The 12342-nt window shown below is 44.3% G+C and overlaps 1 protein-coding gene across 1 annotated transcript; it reads left to right on the top strand.

Annotated features, from left to right (window-relative positions):
- The first annotated feature begins 5773 nt into the window (after nt 1–5773).
- Nucleotides 5774–12035, top strand: TMX1 (thioredoxin related transmembrane protein 1). The gene is made up of 8 exons (XM_026051516.1): nt 5774–5931; nt 6004–6119; nt 6941–6986; nt 7456–7584; nt 9154–9199; nt 9287–9388; nt 9486–9555; nt 9844–12035. The coding sequence occupies exons 1-8, from the start codon at nt 5774–5776 to the stop codon at nt 10020–10022; spliced, it is 846 nt and encodes a 281-aa protein (XP_025907301.1). The 3' UTR covers nt 10023–12035.
- The last annotated feature ends 307 nt before the right edge of the window (nt 12036–12342 follow it).

The following is a 12342-nucleotide window of genomic DNA, read 5'->3' as shown; positions in this document are numbered from 1 at the left end:
CAGCGAGTAGGAACAGGCCCACACAMAACGTGGCCACGCGGTGCCCTGCCTGGTCCCAGCTCCTCTGCAAAGGCAGCCAGAGGYGGGAGTGGGTGGTGATTTGTGCTGCTTTCCTGCTCAGCTAGTTCTGGAGYGAGGAAGAAAATGAGTTTTATGAAGGAATCTAGGAGGCTTCRTTAGGGGAACTGCACTCTAGCTCAAGAAAGAAAGGTAAGAAGGGATTTTGCCAGATAGACATTTTAAAGCCTTATCTCACAGCTCTATTTTGTTATTTTGTATATTACTACCTGAATTTAGGTGCCTAGAATGACAGAAGAATTGAAACTGCCAAATTCTGGGCAGTTTTGCATTATTCCTCCTGCACACAGGAAAAGCAATAAACTAGGCTGGCATCTCCCAGGGGATTTTTAAAGAGCGAAGCTGGACGCAAGCTGGAACATTTTCATTGACTGAATGTAATGAACTAAATAAGGCCTATTTTCTGGTGTGCTTGAACAAGCTCTCTACACATCACATCTGCAGGAGCTCCTAAGTCACAAGAATACTAGCACAGATCTTCCTCTTGCATAAGTGACATTCTAAAAGAAAATGGTTTTTACATCATTTCCCTCCATCTACCCCTCAGACCTTTAAGCAATTCTTGTCCTAGCCTCAGGGCAAGCGGTTTCTTGTCACTAAAAGACAGCAAAAAAAGCAGCTGTTTAGACTGACGTAGAGTGGTGTAAAACCAGGAAGCCAGAAAGGATTTATACCCATACAGACCCGTAGTAAATACTTGAGGGCAGGATTTTGTGTATGCATGGCAGTAGCTGGCCTATCTTTGCAAGTGCAGGCTTTATTTTATATTCTCAGCCATGGTTTCTGCATATGACTGATTTTGCAGCAAAATGTTGCCAGCAGAGGAGGTAGCAACACACATATTTCAGGCTGCCTAGTATTCTGCACTGCAGTTTCCTGCTTTCAGTCTCTTAATATTTTCCTGAGCTGAAATCTTGCAATCTGAAGTATTCCAGGMCAAATAGCTATGCGATTTTTATTTTGAAGACAGGTACATTGATGAGGAGGAAGAAGAGGCATCTAGGGTGCTATGGCATGGCCCTTTGGTGTGGACTGTGCACTAAAAGCCAACTGGAAATGGTGCAACCAATGCAGCTCCCTTCGCTGCACTTCCTATGGGGGACAAATGCAATTTGTGAAGGATGGAAACAAGAGTACGATGCAGGAAAGAGTTAAAGTAAACGAATAAACAAGTGAGACTATTAATTGTCTGAAATGCAATCTGTTTGACTTTTGCTTTATAAAGATTTGTCCACTTTAGTTCCCATGGCAACTATCGCACAAAAACACCCTTTTCCTAATCATCTCCACAGACTTTAAAGTGATTTTGTGATCCCATCAGAGGTAATGATTTTGCATTGAGAAAACAGCTACCTAATGAGCAAACAGTGACTAGGAGAGGCAAGACTTACAATTACGAATCTAGAGAGAGACTTAATTACTGAACAACTAGCAGTTTGTGCAGYTTCTCAGCACATGAAGGTTGATGGCCAGTGCCTGCGAGGGCTGCAGCCTTTGTGAGGTTTTCTAAGAAGTTTTCAAAAGTGCCATGCCACAAACCTTGCTACGCRTGGCGTTCTCCCCAGCTGTCTCAAACGCTGTCAGGAATTAATTGCATAATAAGGAAGCTGTAATGCAGAAGCTGATGCGGTAAAAATCTGCCTGATGTGTAGCAGAACCTCTYAAGAACTAAACCCCTAAAATAGTCTTCTAGACTGTAAGGCTGTGTGGGAGCAGCTGAGATGTTGGGGAGCAGAAGGACTAGGCTGTGAAAACCATTTTCATAGGTTCTGAGCCCAATCTAGCTGCTGGGAAGATGCTGGCATCCTCTGTGCTCTTCCCTTTAGGCAGGTAGGGCTGAATCATTTTCTCTGGTGCGGGTGACTTTTCCTTAGGTGGAAGCACTGATGCATAGACTGTCTTCCTGGCATGAAATTCGGAACCACGCAAAGCAATTAGCTCTTGACTTTAATTTGTCTAATGCTGAAGCCCAGAAAACCATTCTGCGTTAAGATTAAAAATGCCAACTTTCCCATAAGGAAACCTAGAAAAGAGCCAAATAAATCAGGCAGGCTGAAGCAGTTCATGTGCCTGCAGTGGGCCGAAACACAGTGTGGGGCTTGGGCCTTTTGGCTTGGGCTGATTTCACCTTGGTCTCTAGGACAGTGACCTCACATCAGCTGTCACGGGTGGTTACGGGCAGGAAAGCTCTGTGCTTGGCATCTCATCAGCACCAGCTCTGCAAATGGGGTCTGCTTAGGGGGAAAAAGGGAAAGAAGGCAAGGAAAATCAGGGCTGCTTTAGTCTGTTCCCACTTCCAATGGAGATGAATTACCATGCTGAAAGAAAAAAAAAAAAAAAAAAAAAAAAAAAGAGTGGGTGAAAAGGGGTAGGTTTTCTTCTTTCTTCTATTTTTGGCCACCTACAGAACAGGTTGAATTTTGAAAATGTGAACATTTCTGTGGCTTTAACTCTGGAGAAATGTTGAAACAGTTGTGCACTGGGGTCTTTTTTTTCACATTAGCTGGAAAAAAAAAAAAGAAACTAAGTAGTTTTCCTCCCACTTGGCTCTGTGAGATCTGTTCTGCTAAGCCACAGATGACATCAAAAGGGATGATTTTTGTATTGCCCAGGCTTTTCTCACTTCAGCGTCTTTCATTCAGAATTAAAAACAAACAGGTTTGTGGGCAGCTGAATGTATCGATGTCTTATGGTTAAATCTCTCGTCTGCCCAGTGTTCTTGCTGACTGAAGCTTTCCCTGCAGTGACAATACTCATCACTCCTCTGTGGTTAATAATATACCTGAGTTTGCACTTCAGTCTCTTTCTGCAGGGCAGTAGTGCACAAGTAGCTGGCAGGTCTTTTCATGAAACGTACAGAGATTGGCTTTTTCTGGAAGCCCAGCTTTGCTGAAAGTGGCCCAAATTATGAGAAGTTATTGTGCCTCCGTGTGTGTTGGAGGATTGCTGGCAGACCCCATAATCTCACAATTCCATTTACCTAAACTCCTTAAAAAAACAAGCTAAGAACAAGAGTGAGAGTATTAAAGAAAAAAAAATCTTATTCATAAATATCTTGAAATATGACAATATGTCCATTTAAGAAATGCGGGTCATTTTTCTATGAGAGAGCGTGATTTTTCCTTCTCTCCGTTGCAGGGGTAAAAAAAGCCTCAATCCTGCCACTGTGTGGCAGAGCTGAAAAAAGGGAATGAAAAAAATCACCACCCACTCCCTCACCACAGTGGGGAGCTCACCCCACCTCCAGCTCAGCTCTGTGGTTGAGATTCAGGCACACAGGGATTTGCATCTGATGATTTCCATCAACCAGCTCTTAATCCCACCGTAGGATGGGATTAAAGGTTCTGCCTTTTGCAGAAGCGTTTGGAGCTTTCCCAAAGAATGTGGATGGTTACCTGGATTTGCCTAAAGGAGGACTCGGTAGGGAGACATATCAGGTTTCTAAAGATCAGACTCTTGGAGCCACTTCATGTTTGGATGGTTGTTAAATCTCCTTATTCTGCTCTGAACCTCGAAAGACATGGCAGACATTTCTCCCTACAGCTGGGAGTGCTGAGCTGAAGAGGCGGGAGGATGAGTGCATAAAAGATATGGTCAAGGTCTTCTTGTTCTCAAAAGCCTCAAAACTTTCCAAGGAAACAAGAATATGTCAATGTAATAACAATGGAGATTAAAAAAAAGTAATTCACAGTAGCTACTACTCTTAACTGATAACAAGGGGAAGGAGGTGTGCTTCTTTTGGGAGCCTTTGAGCTGTTCCCATAAGGAGCTTGCTGTGCCTTTGAAATGGTCTTTATGCACAGAATCACAGAATGGTTGAGGTTGKAAGGGACCCCTAGAGATCATCTAGTCCAGCCCCCCTGCTCCAGCAGGGACATCTGCTTAGTACTTATAATTACAGTGAATATACACCRGCTCCTTCCCCCTTGAAAGTGGGAACATTAAATGACACAATTTGCTATCTCATGGTTCTAGATTTTCTTTTGGAGGTGGGACTTGGTCCCAGGGAGCTCTCTTGTGGTGCCACCTACAAACTGTGCAGCAAGGGCTTGGTCCTTACTGCTATTTCTGTCATGTATCTTCACTCTTTCTTCAACCTGCACATGGATTGGATCAGCATCATCCACAAGCCTCCTCGTTCAGGCTAGCAAGTTGCATCTGCATCTATCTGGGCAGCACTAAGGAAAAGAACATTTAATTGTCCTCTTCTTCAGCACCATTAAAAAGTGGGATCACTCGCTCCTGAATGCAGCTTAAATTACCAGGATGCGTACTRAGGACAACTCTTAGCATCTCATTACCAAGATATTCTTGGAGTATCAATAAGGAAATTTCAAGAATCCAATTATTACTAAAATAAAACGGAAGCGAGCTGTGCTGTATATGCAACGCATTACTGATGAGCCCTGAGTCTATGAGCAACAAGCTTCAGCAAACCCTCAGTAATGCATGTGTTCTCATTTAAAAGGAACATACACATTGTGCTATAGAAACGTTGTCAAAATTGAAAGTAAAAAAATATTAATTTTGCTGCAGTGCTCTAATGGCTACCGCAGAACGGATCTCTTCACCTGGCAAAGCCTTGAACTGTGGGATGTTAAATTCTGGCAAAGGTCCCCTTGGAAGGCAAAATACATGTTCCACAAAGGAAGGTGACTCGTACCCTCACAGCCTCTCCTGATCAAGGGCTGGAGGAGCCTTGGCAGTAGAGGAAGTAGGTGCATCTTGCCTCTAAAATATTAAGCTCTCAACAGGCTGCAGGAAAATGGCATGGAATTTATGTGCTTATTAACTGTGACCTCTTCTTTGACTTCTGCTYAAAAGCTACTTACTTCTGCCACAGTGGGAAGCAGGGCTGGGGCAGAGGCAAAATACTGCACAGGGAGGTCAGGCAGCCCGAGGACCTGGGACCCTCCGTGCTCTCCAAGGAGAAACCTTCCTCCTCTGAGCTGCAGCAGGGGGAAGAGCCATTGCTGAGGATGGCAGGGACCTCTGSAGATCATCCTGTGCAATGCCCTGCTCAAGCAGAGCAGGTTTCCAAGGACTGTGTCCTCATGACTTTGAATATCTCCAGGTAAGGGGACTCCACAGGCTCTCTGGGCAATCTCTTCCAGTGCTCACAGTGATGGTTTGATATACACATATATATTTTTTCCTCCACACGTTTGGACAAAGCATCCCATGCTTCAGGTTGCGCCTGTTCCTCTTATTCTATTGCTGGCCACCACTGGGAAGAGCCCGATCCCATTCTCTCAACACTCTCCCTTCAGCTGCCTCACACACTGACAGACAACCCCCCCCACACCTTCTCGAGGGGGAACAGCCCCAGCTCCCTTAGCAGAGCCCCAGTCCCTCACCACCTCAGCAGCAGCTCCCTGCCGCGCTYGGGGCAGTCTCTGGCGCTGGGGCGGGTGTCGTGGCCGCGCTGGCCGGCTCACAGGCCCCAAAGCGGCTCCCCGAGCGCCGTCGCCTCCCTTCCCCTCACGGAACCGTTAGGGCGGGGCCGGCGAGGCGCTGGGGGGCGGGGCCCCGCGCCCCTCATTGGCCGAGATTGAGGTTGATCGACGCTCCCGCCTCCCCGTTCCTCGACGTTCTATTGGCTGCGGCGCACCCTGAGCCCGCCCCGCGCTCCGCGCACGCGCAGCGGGTGGGGGCGCCCGGCTCCCTGCGCGCGTGCGCAGCGCGGCGCGGCAAGATGGCGGCGGGCGGGCGGCCGCGCGCCGCGCTGTGCGTGGCGCTGGCGCTGTGGGCCGGCGCGGCGCTGCCGCCGGCGCTCGGCAGGCGCAGCCAAGTGCAGACGCTCACGGACGGCACGTGGCGGGCGCTGCTGGAGGGCGAGTGGATGGTGGAGTTGTGAGTGGGTGCATGGGGGGTGGGGGGGGGGCGCGGCGCCTCCCTTGGGTGACATCCCGCTTGTGCCTCCAGCTACGCGCCCTGGTGCCCCGCCTGCCAGAACCTGCAGCCCGAGTGGGAGAAGTTCGCCGAGTGGGGAGAGGATCTTGAGGTGAACATCGCCAAGGTGGACGTGACCGAGCAGCCAGGTGAGGAGAGCCGCTGGGCACCTTCATAACGTCCCTCGCCCCTTTGCTTAGGCGAAGCTTCTAAAATAKCGTTCTTTGAAGGTATTCGCTGCTTATTTTCTTGATCTGGAAATAATAGATGAGCTCTGGTGAGGGCAGGTTGCTCTGTGTGGGCTAAGTGACCTGTTTTCATACATAGAGGTTTCCAAGGGGGTTGGAGGACTGTAAGGAGGTGTTTGGTCTTCTAAGCCAGAAGGAGAATCTGGTTGTGATTGCCTGGTCCTGCCTTATAACAGCATCTCCCTTAGTTGATGGGTAGCGAACACAAGGAGTCTGGTCTGTCAGGGCTGGACCTGCCTGCTGGTGGTTTCCCTCCTGTTTGTGTGGGATTTGAGGGCAAAAACAAAGCAAAACAGCCCACACCTTCTCCCAGCTTGTAGAAATAACCCTGAAGTTAGTGCTTCTTTGCAAAGTTACATTAGAGCTTCTATAATTTGTTTTACCTGGCTTATTGTCTACAAGCACTGGAGGTTACAGAGCGTGTAGAAGAAGAGAGCCTCTTCAGAGAAAGAGTTAAGAAGAGTTAAGGTCAAAACAGTCAAGTTAAATGGTTGTTAGCCATAGACATCTCTTTCCACAGAGTTATTTTGTCTGCCCCTGTCCTGGGACACTGCTTTTGGACTGTGCTCTACCTTGTAGATGCACAAGTTTGTGTGTGAACAGAATTAAAGATAGATACATGGAAGCAACTGTTCTTAGGAACTTGAAGATGCATAAGAAAAAGAATTATTTTTCTTATATCAGAGTGCAGTTCTATTCTGAAAATATCTGTTTTCTTACAGGATTAAGTGGGCGATTTATCATAACGGCGCTTCCTACCATATATCAGTAAGTTCTGAGAGTGCTAGTCTTTCTCAGAGAGAAAATTTCACTTTCCTTTTTCGGTACAAGTAAGTGAGATTTATCAAGCTCTGTGAGAATGTTMATAACTTTAACACAGGGAGAACAGTTTCTCATTTTCTTACCTAATCTCACTTTACAATTTCTTTCCCCTTCAGGCGTCATTTATTTCATCCCTTTATGGGTGTTTCTGTTTTGCAACGTCTTCTCTGTAGGCTGTTGTGTGGCAACTGTATTAAGGTGATCACTATCTTTCCACGAGATGACAACCTGAAGCTAGCAAAGATGCATGGGGTTGTACTGGAAGTCAAGATGCTCAGAAAACTTTCTAGAAACTGTAATGTCTARAGCAAAGTAAAATATAAAAGGAATAGGCAAAATGAAGGGAGGAAATAAGTTTGTGAATGGAAGCAAATTTTACATGATTTGACTAAAAGAAGTCTTTTTCGTTTTGCAGTTGTAAAGATGGAGAGTTTAGGAGATACCAGGGTGCCAGAACGAAAACTGATTTCATAAATTTCATCAGTGATCAGGAATGGAAGTCCATTGAACCTGTTTCATCGTGGTTCGGCCCTTCCTCTTTGCTGTAAGTCCCAGTCTGGTTCTTATAAAAATCTGTGACCGAGCGCACGTACTCGGAGCTCGTGCCCAGACACGTCCTTCATGTGCCGCCGCAGGAAGCGGCCTGGGTATCGGTCCGAGCTCCTTATCAGCTCGGGCAGCAGCTCCTTCCTCAGCTGGGGGAGGATGGTGCATGCCAAATYAGCCAGGGGCTCCTGAGCAAGATTTGCTCTAAGTTTCAGAAATGTAGCTCAAGGTTTTATTTTATTAAGCTGTTGTAACTTGCTGATACTTGAAGTTCTTGTTTTGATCAAAGCAGCGAGCTGCTTTGCCCAACTCAGTTTTAGGAAGTTAGCAAATAAAAACTTGAAAATAACGTAGCAACGTGGTTGTGTGTTAGGGGCGGTTGTTTAAGAAAGCCCTGCTGTCTGCAGTAAAGTTAAAAGCAATAGAGAGGGGCTGAAGGTCAGGGGTAGTGATGTGGTGATACCCTGTAGTCTGAGAAGACGCAGTCTGGAATATCCTTTGATTTGAGAGCTGTGAAGTACTTTTAGTAACTGCTGCATGTGCTGTGGAGTGGGGAGAAAGAAGCAATTCCAGGAGTTCAGTGGCTGTGAGTGGTGACACGCACCAGGGACACCACTGCTTGAAGGAAGTGAAGCCAGTTGTTCACTGCTGGATTTCCCAGCTCAGAGGCATTATCATAGTGAGCTGCAGCAGGCTGCCCTTCAGGTGTTCAGTTTAAGAAATCTTGCTCTGGACTGAAACTGCCCGTTTTCCGTGGCTGCCCTGGGCAGCTCAGCATTGCTGCCTTGGGTACTTTGGACACTATCTGAATCTTGCTCGACTCTGCGTGATTGGACTTCTAAAACATTGGAATGTTTTAGAAGGAAGGAATGCATGTGCAGGACTACTAATTTTAAGATTAATAAGTTTTCTATTGCAAGTGTACAGTACCCATGTCCGTGCTCAGTGAAACATTTTGCATGCCTGTGTTCACAACGGCCTGCCACTGTGGCTGACCTAACCTAATATTTCACAACTGTCTGCCACCGTGGCAGACCTAATTTAATATTTCACATTATTTTCTTTAGGAAAAAAGTGAACACTTAATTCTGAAGCTTTGCTGCAGTGAAATATCAAAACTGGCAGACTATATGGCAGTTAGCCCAGTTTTGTTTGCCTATGTGAAAAACAAGGAATCATTCTATTTTAAATATAACATCCAGCTGCTTAAGTCGTAATTTCTTAAACAGTTCCAGCAGCTTCTCATAGACTGTTGTTACAAATATAATTTAGAACATAGAAGTCACTGAAACTTGTATGTCAGCAGGAAGAAACTTTGGGGTAGACAATTGTCCGTTTGAAATACTGCACGATAAAAGGACACTAAAGGCTGCTTCATAGGAAGTGCGTATTTACTGAGTAAGAGCCATAACAACATTAAAAAAGCAAAGTGGTTAGAAGGGAAACCTGGCAAGAGTGGAAAGTTCTTTGCTGTGAATGTAAATAATGACTAGCCAGGCAACTTGCAACAGGTTTGTGACTGTGTTAAAAAAGACATTTTCATTTATTCTTTTCTGCTTTGTTTCAGGATGAGCAGTATGTCTGCTTTGTTTCAGCTGTCCATGTGGATCAGGGTATGTGCTTAGATTTGAACTTTGTTCTACTGTTACAGGCATGGTATTTTGCTATTCGTGAAATGATTCTCATGTCTTTTATTCTAGCATTGCCATAATTATTTGACAGAAAATGTTGGAATACCAGTTTGGGGTTCATATGCCATTTTTGCACTGGCAACTCTCTTCTCAGGACTGGTACTGGGACTTGTAAGTAACCCCCTTGAAATAGGTTATCGAGTGACTACTATGTTAGCCTGATATACAGAATATTTAGAGGTTTAAATCTGTCTGTCTTCGGTTTCAGCTCATGGTGTTCTTAGCAGACTGTCTCTGTCCATCCAAAAGGCACAGACAACCACAGTATCCTCATTCAAGTAAGTTCAATGTATATTTGTAATTCAGTGAACACTTTTGATGAATCTGTATAATAAAAATTAATATGTGAATTGTGTCATCAGGTTGACAGGATAAGCAATCTAGTGTAGAAGTTTCTGCTTGGGCAATATTTTAAGTGACTGTTATATGAAAATATTACCTGACTTAAGTTTGTACAAATTCTGATCTGGTCTGTGATTTTCTTTCTTTTTTTTTTTTTTCTTTAAGTATATCTCACAGGAAAACTTTTTTATTTGTGTTAATGCTTGTTTTCTTTTCCCCTTAAGAAAAACTGGCCCCAGAGTCAGCTCAGCTATTGAAAAAGCTGGATGAAGAGCAAGAAGCAGATGAGGAAGATATTTCAGATGATGAAACAGAGGATAAAGAGGTGTCCAACAGAAGCTCCTCAACGAATGCTGTAAGACAGCGCCCAGTGAACCCTGCTGCTACAATGGATAAATCTTAGTTTTATTTGCATGCAGGATTACTGTTAGTGAGTCACTAACTCAAAAGGAGTTGGTATCAAATCCTTCAGCTTGAAGAGAGGAGTGACTCCTGTCATGGTAGCATTGATGCATTTCACTAATTCAGAAAAAAAAAAGATATGCTGAAAATATCTTTGGCATCAGGTATCCAGAACTAAAACATGCTGTTGCAAATGGCTGAAACTTCTGCTGCCTGCGTGCAGAGAAGTGCCAAGAAATAATTTGCGTGGCTTTTCGAATGACTTGTTCTGTAGTTGTTTTAAAGAATATAAAGCAGTGTACTTGTTGCATTAGGGAACGTTAGGAGGGAAAATGCACTAACCTGTTTGCTTTTAAAGCATTCAGAAAAGTTTCTCAGTATAAATCTGCCCAGTTGTGCTCTGATGAAGCGCTGAGGGGAAAATTCCTTCAGTTATGGGACCTTCTATAGACTTCTTATGTGACAGAAACTGCTATAAATGACCTGGTTCTTCTGCTGTGACAGTAAGTGCTCAAAAATAATCCAATCTTCCTTCACCCCTATCTCTTACTGGAGACTACCCTTCATTTTGTAACTTCCTGGGACCAAGATGGAATATGTTGATTATCTTCAAAACTAAGTAGCAACTGCTAGTGTTAAACATTAGCAAGAAGGATTCTCCCTTTAGAATGAAGATATGTTTTGCAAAATACTTGTATTAGTCTGTTCTGCCTTTTTTCTCCATGATCTTCAGAATTTTCAAGCCAACTTCATTATGAGTTAAATTCAGAGCTCCGTGTTTCCGGTTTGGAGGAGAAAAAATACAATTTGATGACTTGATTTCTGTGTTTTGACTTGAAGTCAGAAGAGCAGCAGAAGAATATAACATTATTCATGGTGTAGCAGGCTTCTTAATCTACTTGCCGTAGATGTGAAAGATCAGAGGTGCCGTGTAAAATGCTTAGTATTGACAAAGTAATTTCCAGCTGCCTTTGCGTATTTGAGGAAAGAGTATTTTTGATTTCTCTTTACAAGCTTCTGAGTGTTTCCTTTTTGAATGTATTTGAGACAAATTACCATGGGCAGGAAGGCAGCAGAAACTGCCTGTCAATAGAAATAGCCTGCACTCCTGAGCTGCTCCTCGGTGCGTTTTCTCTTTAACCAGAAGTTAACTCATAATGAAAAAAAAATGATAGTGAAACTGTAGGAGAGCATGAGTGTTTTCAGCCCCGTTGTGATTGATAAGAGAGTATTCAGGGCAATGTTACTGGTTTGGCACACGAGTCTTCTGCTCTTTCAAATGCCGGGTGCCTGCTGTAGCTGCTAAGATGTTGGTGTTTACTGCTAGAGCACAGACAAGTGGCAGGGAGAACTGATCCAGAGGAGCTAAAACACAAGCTGAAGAATACCCCAAATCTCCTTTGGAAAATGATCTTCCTCTTCAGAGGAATGAACTCGCTCTGATCCAGCATGGAATCAAGTTGCCTTGAAATAATCAGAAGCAACTTCGAGGCGTTTCTCTCATCTTTTTGAAACCTTAGCTGTAAATTGAAGGAGTCACCTCCAGTATAGATAACTACCTTAAATAAATGGAAATTTTTCATAATTAGGTTGCTGTGATATTTCTGTAATGAGCTCACTGCCTTTACTCAAGAGGAGCAGAAGGTCCCTTCTGAAATGCACCTTGTGCTTCTGCTGGCCGGTCACGTCCACACGCCGGCGTTGGGGGCAGCACGGAGACCTCTGCTTTTAGACCACAAACAAGAGATTCTTACCCTATTCTGAAGACTACAAGAAAGCTCTACTTAGTCAAGTAACTCAAGATAACAGGTAGCAGGTCGCAATGACTGCTTCAGACGGGGTTAGTTTCCACACAGGGTGCGTTGTGTGGAGTGAGAGTCCTACCCCTGTATCCTGCTGTGTGGCAGTAGAGCTCTGCTTGTTGTTAAGACATCATCAGTAACTTAGGCTTAACCAAATCTTACTAAAATCCAGATAGTTTGTACCTGCTCTCAACTTGAAGTATTTCTTTTTTCCTTAACAGAATGTCATCTTTTCTATCTCATGAAAAATAATCTTAAAACTGTATACACTAATCATCTTAAAAAATGTAGTTTAATGTTTTCTCTTTTTTTCCTCTGGCTAGAATTAAAAAGAATGCAAATAATTTTGGACCACTGCATCTTGCACTCCTTGAATTTCCATATTCCAGCAGTTAATTTCTGAAGCATGTGCAAGTGAAAGGTTAGTTTAATGAAGAAGAYGCTTTCCAGCAGGCTGGTTCTTGCTGGKKTTTTTTTTTTTTTTTTCCAGCTTTCATCTCCATGGGCTTGGAGGCCTGG

Source organism: Nothoprocta perdicaria, unplaced genomic scaffold (genome assembly GCF_003342845.1).
Source record: "Nothoprocta perdicaria isolate Ctin4 unplaced genomic scaffold, notPer1 scaffold_76, whole genome shotgun sequence".
In the NCBI taxonomy this organism is placed as follows: Eukaryota; Metazoa; Chordata; class Aves; order Tinamiformes; family Tinamidae; genus Nothoprocta; species Nothoprocta perdicaria.
This window is presented reverse-complemented; position numbering and strand designations above follow the sequence as displayed.

Bases quoted from the DNA above. Each gene is read 5' to 3' on its own strand.
- TMX1 (XM_026051516.1), top strand. From the start codon at position 5,774: ATGGCGGCGGGCGGGCGGCCGCGCGCCGCGCTGTGCGTGGCGCTGGCG. The intron at 7,585-9,153 runs GTAAGTCCCAGT...GCTTTGTTTCAG, and splicing joins TTCGGCCCTTCCTCTTTGCT to GATGAGCAGTATGTCTGCTT. The intron at 9,556-9,843 runs GTAAGTTCAATG...TTTCCCCTTAAG, and splicing joins ACCACAGTATCCTCATTCAA to AAAAACTGGCCCCAGAGTCA.